This window comes from Malus sylvestris, chromosome 15, assembly GCF_916048215.2.
Source record: "Malus sylvestris chromosome 15, drMalSylv7.2, whole genome shotgun sequence".
Lineage (NCBI taxonomy): Eukaryota > Viridiplantae > Streptophyta > Magnoliopsida > Rosales > Rosaceae > Malus > Malus sylvestris.
Genome location: NC_062274.1, coordinates 6,254,875 through 6,264,337, shown reverse-complemented (window position 1 = coordinate 6,264,337; position 9,463 = coordinate 6,254,875). Strand labels below are relative to the sequence as shown.

General features: G+C 46.3%; 3 protein-coding genes across 3 annotated transcripts; 2 read left to right on the top strand and 1 right to left on the bottom strand.

The window, feature by feature from the left end:
• The first annotated feature begins 373 nt into the window (after positions 1 to 373).
• Positions 374 to 2,546, top strand: LOC126604254 (pentatricopeptide repeat-containing protein At3g62890-like). Its single transcript, XM_050271432.1, has one exon. The coding sequence runs from the start codon at positions 466 to 468 to the stop codon at positions 2,344 to 2,346; it is 1,881 nt and encodes a 626-aa protein (XP_050127389.1). The 5' UTR covers positions 374 to 465; the 3' UTR covers positions 2,347 to 2,546.
• Positions 2,547 to 2,747: 201 nt separating this feature from the next.
• LOC126604255 (profilin-3-like) lies at positions 2,748 to 4,212 on the bottom strand. Its single transcript, XM_050271433.1, has 3 exons — positions 3,992 to 4,212; positions 3,481 to 3,618; positions 2,748 to 3,244 (listed from the first exon to the last, which is right to left on the bottom strand). The coding sequence occupies exons 1-3, from the start codon at positions 4,112 to 4,114 to the stop codon at positions 3,110 to 3,112; spliced, it is 396 nt and encodes a 131-aa protein (XP_050127390.1). The 5' UTR covers positions 4,115 to 4,212; the 3' UTR covers positions 2,748 to 3,109.
• A 507-nt stretch (positions 4,213 to 4,719) lies between these two features.
• Positions 4,720 to 7,854, top strand: LOC126601434 (uncharacterized). Its single transcript, XM_050268150.1, has one exon. It carries the CDS (start codon positions 4,720 to 4,722, stop codon positions 7,852 to 7,854), a length of 3,135 nt encoding a protein of 1,044 aa, XP_050124107.1.
• Positions 7,855 to 9,463: the final 1,609 nt, after the last annotated feature.

Below are 9,463 nucleotides of genomic sequence, written 5' to 3'. Positions count from 1 at the left end.
GCAAAAAAAGAAGTTAAGATGTCATGCAAATCAAGCAACATGAACAAGATACAAAATGAGTTGAGTTGAGTCAAGTTCGCTAAAGGATCACGTTGGGCCAAATCGCATCTCTAGTCTAAAGTAACGAAAAATAGCTCTACTTTGGGTTTGGATTCGGTTGGATTAAGTTAGTCTTTACTTTGTTTAAATTTCAAAAATAAAAATTGTATTATCCATTTATGAGCATTTAGTTTTCGTAATGTTATAAGAGATTTTGAATCCAAATCTCATAAACGAGTATAAGTTAGGCTTTGGGTACATATGCCTATGATGAAATTTTGATAAAGGAGGCTGGTTAGTTTTGTTTCACCATCTTTTTCGGTTCCATAGTTAGCGACTCAGTCCGAACTCACCCTGGCTATTCTCTACCCGCACAACCACCCCAAGCTCACCAACCTCCTGCTAAGATGCGCCGCCCAGCTTACAATGCGCCACCTCTACCAAATCCAAGCCCAACTCCTCACCAACCCAATCCCCTCCATCGACCCAAACATCATCGCCGTCAAGCTCATCGGCGTCGCCGCCGCCCACGCCAACAACCGCCACGCTGCACTCGTATTCAACCACCACCTCAAAACGCCGAATATTTTCTGCTACAACTCCCTTCTCAAAGCATTCGCCCAAAACAATGACTGGCAGAACACGATATATTTTTTCAATCGGCAATTGGGTTCGCCGGATGCTCCGGACCCGGACGAGTACACCTTCACTTCGGTGCTCAAGGCCTGCGCCGGGATTGCACGAGTGGTGGAGGGCGAGAAAGTTCACTGCTTTGTTTCGAAATACGGGTGTGAATCCAATCTGTTTGTTAGAAATTCGCTTACTGATATGTATTTTAAGGTGGGTAATTTTGGGATTGCCCAGAAGCTGTTTGATGATATGTCTGTGAGAGACGTTGTTTCCTGGAACACTTTGGTTTCTGGGTATTGTTCGAGTGGGCAGGTTGAGAAGGCTAGGTGGGTGTTTGATGGGATGGAAGAGAAGACTTTGTTCTCTTGGTCGACTATGATCAGTGCGTATGCGAAGGCAGGTGAGTTGGAGGCGGCTCGGAGGCTTTTTGATGAGATGCCGGAGAGGAATGTGGTTTCTTGGAATGCAATGATTGCGGGGTATGCACAGAATGAGAAGTATGCTGACGCTATTGAGATGTTTAGGCAAATGCAGCAATGTGGGGTGACGCCAAATGATGTTACGCTGATCAGTGTGCTGTCTGCTTGCGCTCACCTTGGTGCTCTTGACTTGGGGAAGTGGATTGATCGGTTTATAAGACGGAATGGGATGGAATTAGGTCTTTTTTTGGGGAATGCATTGGCGGATATGTATGCGAAGTGCGGCTGCATAATTGAGGCCAAACGGGTTTTTAATAAGATGCATGAGAGAGATGTGATATCTTGGAGCATTATCATCACTGGATTGGCCATGAATGGCCATGCTGATGAAGCTTTCGGGTGTTTCGACAAAATGATTGAGTATGAGGTGAAGCCGAATGACATTACTTTTATGGGATTACTGACAGCATGCACACACGCTGGCTTGATCGATAAGGGGCTTGAGTATTTTGATTTGATGGCCAAAGCATACGGGATCATTCCCAAGGTTGAGCATTATGGATGTGTGGTTGATCTTCTCAGTCGTGCCGGCCGCCTTATTGAAGCAGAGGATATGATCAACACAATGCCGATGCGGCCTAATGTTATAGTCTGGGGAGCATTGCTAGGTGGTTGCCGGATTTATAAAGATAGTGAGAGAGGGGAACGTGTAGTTCAGCGTATTCTTGAACTAGATTCCGATCATTCTGGAAGCTATGTTTATCTCGCTAATGTATATACGTCAATGGGTAGGCTAGACGATGCAGCAAGCTTTAGGCTGCAAATGCGAGATAAAGGCGTATCGAAAACACCTGGATGCAGCTGGATAGAGGTGGACAACATAGTTCATGAGTTCTTCATGGGAGACCTGTCGCATCCTCAGATGGACAAGATATATTCGATGATTAGAGAACTAAGGAGGAAAATGAAGCTAGCTGGGTACAAACCGAAGACGGATTTAGTCCTACATAATATCGATGAAGAAGAGAAAGAGGATGCGTTATTGGTTCATAGCGAGAGGCTAGCGATTGCATTCGGGCTGATTAGTACCAGTCCTGGAACCACAATTCGAATCGTGAAGAATTTGCGAGTTTGTAACGACTGCCACGATGCAACGAAACTAATCTCTAAAATTGTTGAGCGAGAGATTGTTGTGCGCGATCGCAGTCGGTTCCACCATTTCAAAGATGGGAAATGCTCTTGCAATGACTACTGGTAGCAAGTGTTGAGCGGAGATTGTTAAGCAGTACCAGGTTCTCTAGATTTTGGAATTTTTTCAGATTTCGAAATATCGGTTTTGGATTCGAATCTGAACGGCTTCCAAAGCTTGATGTATACGGGAACAGCTTGAGTAGCCGGCTTCCTTAAGGCAGGCAGGCGACTTCAAGATTAGTAAATAACGCATCTGCGGACTTTCGACTTGCAAGTTTTCCTTCGTAAAATGATAAATTTCAGAATAAATACATAGGTAAAACACGATTTTAGACGCATAACAATACTGAAAGATTGCTCAAATGCCCTCGTATTAACGAACCCGAACATCTATGGCTCGGTGAATTCGACCCTATTCACTTGTTAATTTCATGTTCCAGAAACCAAACAACTTGGTATAACTACCAGTTTCACACAAGGCATTTCCATTGATAACGACACCAATTACATATGGTTTCCGGTGAACGGAAGAAAATAGCTTTATGGGATAATAATTGCAAAATTAAAACGCTATCATTCACGACAATCCATATCCAGAGATCCCAGAACGCAAAGACAAACGGTTTTCATACATAAAATCCATCACATCCCAAGCAGCAACAACTTTGTTTTCAAACCAAGTTCACCATAACTTCAAATAAACTAGCTACTGCCGAACAAAAGATGAAAACAATGTCCAATCGCGGTTGATGCAAGCCCCGTCTCCAAAAACCTAGAAATGAAAACAGCAAGAGCAGACGATTGGGGAGAGAATCAACTCACCGAAGCAATTAGAGACCCTGCTCGATAAGGTAATCGCCCAGCCTCTCCACAACTATGTTGCACTGCCCAGGAGTCAAAGGCTCATCGTATATACCGATTAACAGGGCCTGGCTGGTCTTCTTAATGGTAATTCCACCCGAACCCTGACATATATTAGACACATCACGTCAACAGAAATATCACAGAGAAAAACAAATCAAACATCTGCACCTATAAAGCGGCATTATGTGGTTTCCATATCCCCATCTTCGACGCAAAATTTTATAGTCAGTAGCGACACTCAACCGCAATCAATCAAAACGACATTCATGGGACAAAGGAGTTCTGCGTAATTGTATCTATGGCATCACATAAGAGCAGGATTCTAAAACCTCCTCACCTTCTTTCCTCGAATGACAGCGCCCGGTTCACCTTGGATCACCATATACTTCGTCCCGCCAAGGAATAATCCGGTTGGGGCAAGCGTTCCGGGTTGGTCGAAATCTTTCAGAATTGCAGCAATCTCCTCAGGCTTAAACTATAACAACAATCAATAATAAATTCAGAAAACTAACAAAAAAAAATCGACCAATTTGTTCTGAGCATTTCGATTACACTCTAATCCAAACAGTAATACTGTAAAAGTAAATCGATCAAGCATCTGAACTGATTCAAATTAAGGACCGATTACTCCAAATTAATCACATCAAAAACCACATAAACACTTCAATTAAGTTCATCGATTCTTTATCAAGTACAAATCATACGCATGTCGTCGATCGGATCAGACACCGATTGACCGAACCAGTCGGTGCTCAAGCTACCTTTCGAAATCGATCAGATCCAGTGAACGAAGTAAATCTAGAACTTAAACAGCGAAATAAACACGAAGGAAAGAAAGAGGGTCGAACCGCGGGGAAAGTAGCGCTCTGAGCCCAAACGCTGCCGTCTTGGCCGAGGATAGCGGCGGCGGTGAGGCTGTTGCCGTCGATGTCGCACATCAAGTGGTCGTCGACGTACTGCTGCCACGACATCGTTCCGTGCTTCTGATTGATCTTCTTCTTCTGTGTTCTGGCGTTGAATGCTTTTGCGGTGGAAAGGAGGGAAGGTTCTGGAATCCAACGGGAATGGAAGATAAATAGCTGGCTGCCTCCCTCACTATCTGAAGCGGGTATGTCAAAAAAGGTTACACGTGGCGCGATGTGAGTTGTCTGTTAGTGTACTATATCGATTTCTTGCCGAATCCAGTGTGAACCGGGTCCACGCCTTTTCTCTTGGGCTTGCGTCCATCTTATTTTTGTCGGTCTAATGATGTTGGTGGGCCAAATTAATTAATTTTGGAGTATATTGTTAAGCCCACTCACGTGAGCCCATTACTCCTCCTCTTCGAGAACGGCCCATACCAGCATTTCCTTCGGGTCCAAGTAGCTAGGTTTTCTCACTTTGGAAGAGATATAAATATGTAATGTTGTGGACAGAAAGGGTTATGAAATGAATGATAAAAACTGCCTCTTTTTCCTCAAACTCCTCTTTCTCTATTCTCTTTTTCATTCCTGCATTATTTTCTGTTAAGATTTCCCTTTTTTAGCCAACCTGAACCGATTGGGGTGTACCAATTGGTATCAGAGCCCGTCGACAGATGGGCAAAAACACACAATCCGCTAGCTCTGACCCCGACGTCGTCGCCGCTGCGGTGGATGTTCGTCACGAGCACCTCCGTAACCAAGTCGAGGATGTCTGTGACACAATCGCCATTCTGGAAAATCAGCAAGCTTCATTCCAGAAATCCTTGGACCAACTCAGCGATTCCAACACAGCTTTCCAAACCACCATGACCTCCCAGTTCGCATCCTTTCAAACCGTACTGTTAGAGGAGCTGCGCCACCTTAAATCAGCCCTCCCACCAACCCCGACCACTACCGTCTCACCCACTCCCACCCCAGCACCCGCCGTCCACCCAAACCCCACCCCCAACCCCAGAGCCTCCACCTCCAATTTGCAACCCTCTTTCTGCTCCCTCTTCCCCGCACCAAGTTCTTCTCCCTTGGGCCTGGGTCTCTCTAACCCACCCAACCTCAACCCACTCCCTACCTACACCCCCTCAACCCGGCCCACACTATCCCCTATTACTATCACACCCAGGCCGGCCCACTCGCAACCCAACCCAGCTTCTTCCTCTCATTACTCACCGCACCCCTACACCCACACCCACCCAACACCATTTACTTCGCACTCCTTCCATATTTCCCCGTCCCCCACCCCTCCTTCTACTCACCACACCCAACCACCACCATACACTGCCCAACACCCTCCCAACACCTTCAAACCCATCAAACTAGAACTCCCGCATTTCACTGGGGAAGACCCTTACGGGTGGTTGGCCATGGCGGAACGATATCTCGACTATTACGAGGTCCCCCCTCAACAATGGGTCCTTGTTGCAGCTTGTAATTTTGGTGCAGATGCTTCTATTTGGATGAGGGGTTTTGAACAAAGGCACGGCAGAGATAATTGGGGTTTATTTGTTGACTTGTTGCTTCAACGTTTTGGTGGTGGTGACCGCGCAAACATTGAATCCCAGCTTACTCATATTCAACAAAAGACTACTGTTGATGACTATCTGGCAGAGTTCACACGGCTTTCTTGCAGGGTCACTGATTGGACTGAAAACCAATTGAAACATGTGTTTCTGGGCGGGTTAAAGGAGGACATACGTCATGACATCCTTGCTCTCGAACCTGAATCTCTCCATCAAGCCCAGAAATTAGCCAAAATTTTTGAAACTAAGCTGCACTCCAAACGTTCTACCCGCCCCAATTTTCCCCGCTCCTTCCTCACAAATAACATCTCTGCTCCTTCCTCTTTCTCCAGTCCGACACCACCCATCACTACAAAACAACCCCTCCTGCCCCATAGCGCATTCAGGCGCCTTACACCAACTGAAGTACAGGACAAACGGCGCAAAAACGAATGTTTTAGCTGCCATGAACAATACTCTCCCACCCACAAATGCAAAACCCCACTCCTCATATTGCTTGACCCAACTCTGCCTGAGGACGATTCCTCCACATTTCACGATTGCCAAGATGACAACCATACAGCCGAGGAACCCTCTTGTCACATGCTTGAACTGTTTTCCATCCCGGGTATCAATATTGGTCGACCTATGAGACTGCACGGTTCCATCTCCTCTAAACCCATCATTGTCCTCATCGATTCGGGAGCTGCATGCAACTTCATGAACCCCCACATTGCTGATCAACTAGGTTTACCGGTACATCCAATTGCCCCCGTGAAATTCACAACAGCAGCAAATGATCGTTATTCATCCAAACGTGTCACGGGTGTATCGCTCCAAATACAGGACTACACTTTCACTGGGTCTTTTATCTTACTGGATGTACCCGGTTGTGACCTCATTTTAGGTGCTGAATGGTTGGAATCTCTAGGGTTCATTGGCTGGCATTTCAAACAGAAAACCATGGTTTTTTCAGTGGGCGGGCGAACCTACACATTACAAGGCTTAACACCCTCCTCCTCATTGTTCCCTACCTGCCTCCAAATGGAAAAATTACTGGACAACCCGTACACTCTCTTAGCCTCCATCACTTCCCCAAACAGCAACCCTACCCCACCCAGGGACACACATCCAGCCATTTTCTCCCTCCTCCACAAATACAAGCACCTTTTCACCACCCCGTCGGGACTTCCACCCGAAAGACCCATCAACCACAAAATACCCCTACTCCCCGATACCAAGCCCATCAATGTTAGACCATATCGTTATCCTCATTGTCAAAAGGCTGAGATAGAAAAGCAGGTGCAGGAATTTTTAAATTCAGAGGTTATCCGCCCAACTTCCAGTCCATTCTCTTCTCCTGTCCTCCTGGTCAAGAAAAAAGACAATACATGGCGCCTCTGTATTGATTACCGTACTTTAAATGCAGCCACTGTCAAAGATCGTTTTCCAATACCGGTTGTCGATGAACTGCTTGATGAATTACATGGCGCCACCATTTTTTCAAAACTGGACCTCCGATCAGGTTACCATCAAATCCGAATGCACGCCGATGACATCGCCAAGACAGCCTTCCGCACCCATGAAGGCCACTACGAATTCACGGTAATGCCATTCGGCTTATCAAATGCCCCTGCCACATTTCAATCCTTAATGAATTCGATTTTCCGTCCGTACTTACGAAAATTTGTCTTAGTTTTTTTTGATGACATACTTGTCTATAGTCCTTCCGTCGCATCTCACCTCTCCCATTTGGAGACAATTTTCGAGATTCTTTCTGAACACAGCTTGAAGGTTAAACTAAGCAAGTGCTCATTCGGCAAGGACCGAGTTGATTACTTAGGTCATGTAATTTCTGGAGAAGGTGTTGCTGTGGATCAATCCAAGATACAGGCCATCACCTCCTGGCCACAACCAACATCCCTTAAAAGTCTTCGCGGTTTCCTCAGATTAACAGGCTATTACAGAAAATTCGTGAAACACTACGGACTCATTGCCAAGCCCTTAACCAACATGCTCAAACAAGGAGGCTTTCTGTGGTCACCAGAATCCACTACGGCCTTCCAAGCTTTGAAGAATATGTTAGCCACAGCACCAGTCCTTGCTTTACCAGATTTTTCCAAGCAGTTCGTGGTCGAAACGGATGCATCGGGCACGGGTATTGGAGCTGTTTTAAGCCAAGATGGACATCCAATTGCATACCTTAGCAAAGCTCTCTCGGGGCGTAACCTTGGACTGTCGACCTATGACAAATAAATGCTCGCCATTGTATTTGCAGTACAACATTGGCGTCCCTACCTCTTGGGCCAACAATTCCGCATCATCACTGATCATCAACCACTCAAGCACTTCCTAGAACAGCGGATTACAACCCCACAACAACAACATTGGCTGGTAAAACTACTCAGGTACAACTACTCGGTTGAGTACCGCCCCGGTTCTCAAAACACGGCCCCAGATGCCCTCTCCCGTAAAGCCGAACTACTGCTAGTAATGGGCCTCTCCACCCCTGTTTTTGACTGCATCCCTCAGTTGCAAGATTCTTATGCGCACGATCCGGACGTGCAAAAAGTTTGGAGTCTCTTACTGTCTGCACCAAACACTCTCATCAAAGGCTTTTCCCTGATCAATGATGTGGTGCACTACAAACAAAGGGTCTTTGTTCCACTCACTTCCCAATGGCGCCCTAAGCTACTGGCCGAATTCCATGCATCCCTTCAAGGTGGCCACTCCGGATTTCTTCGCACATACAAACGCCTTACCAGAAATTTTTTTTGGCCAGGGATAAAGAAGGAAACCAAACAATTTGTAGCTGAATGCACGGAATGCCAACGCCAAAATATTGAGAATATCCACCCTCCCGGATTGTTGCAGCCCTTGCCCATTCCTGCAGGCATATGGCAGGACATCGCCCTTGATTTTGTGGAGGGACTACCCAATTCCAACGGGTACACTGTCATTCTTGTTGTTGTCGATCGCTTATCGAAGTATGGCCACTTCATTCCCCTGAAACATCCTTACACAGCCACCTCGGTTGCCGACATTTTCACCAAGGAGATTTTCAAACTCCATGGCATGCCCAAATCGATAGTCTCAGACAGAGACCCAATCTTCATCAGCAACTTTTGGCAAGAATTCTTCAACCTCCAAGGTAGCAAACTTTGCCACAGCTCTGCTTACCACCCTCAAACGGATGGGCAAACGGAAGTCCTCAACAGAACATTGGAACACTACCTTCGGTGCTTCTCAAGTGACAAACCTACCACATGGTCCTCTCTCATTCCTTGGGCTGAATGGTGGTATAACACAAGCTTCCATTCTGCCATTAAAATGTCCCCGTATCAAGCTGTCTACGGTATCGAACCACCAACCATTCGCATGTACATGCCCGGGTCCACGGCAGTCCACTCGGTTGATGCAGCATTACAAGACCGAGACAAGTTGATAAGTCGTCTGCGGGCCAATCTGCAGCTTGCACAGAATAGAATGAAACAAATCTATGATCACAAGAGAACTGAGCGGGTGTTTAACGTTGGTGACTGGGTTTACTTGAAGCTGCAACCTTACCGCCAGCACTCGGTGACTACGAGGACGACAAACAAGTTAGCACCCAAGTTCTATGGCCCATTCCAAATTACAAAGCGAGTCGGGTCTGTGGCATATCAGCTTCGTTTACCTCCAAACTCCAAGATCCATCCCGTCTTTCACGTGTCTCTCCTCAAACCCAAGCTCGGCAGTGCTTCTCCTCCCCTCTCTGACTTGCCTTCTTTCGACTCCTCCGGAACTCTACAATGGCAACCAGAAACCGTGCTTGACAGGGGCATGTTCAAGAAAAACAACAAAGCAGTGACAAAATGGTTGATCA

Coding starts and splice junctions, on each gene's coding strand:
- LOC126604255 (XM_050271433.1), bottom strand. CDS start 4,114: ATGTCGTGGCAGCAGTACGTCGACGACCACTTGATGTGCGACATCGAC. Junction 3,619..3,991: donor AGAGCGCTACTTTCCCCGCG/GTTCGACCCTCT, acceptor TTGTTGTTATAG/TTTAAGCCTGAGGAGATTGC. Junction 3,245..3,480: donor CTGTCATTCGAGGAAAGAAG/GTGAGGAGGTTT, acceptor AATATATGTCAG/GGTTCGGGTGGAATTACCAT.
- LOC126601434 (XM_050268150.1), top strand. CDS start 4,720: ATGGGCAAAAACACACAATCCGCTAGCTCTGACCCCGACGTCGTCGCC.
- LOC126604254 (XM_050271432.1), top strand. CDS start 466: ATGCGCCACCTCTACCAAATCCAAGCCCAACTCCTCACCAACCCAATC.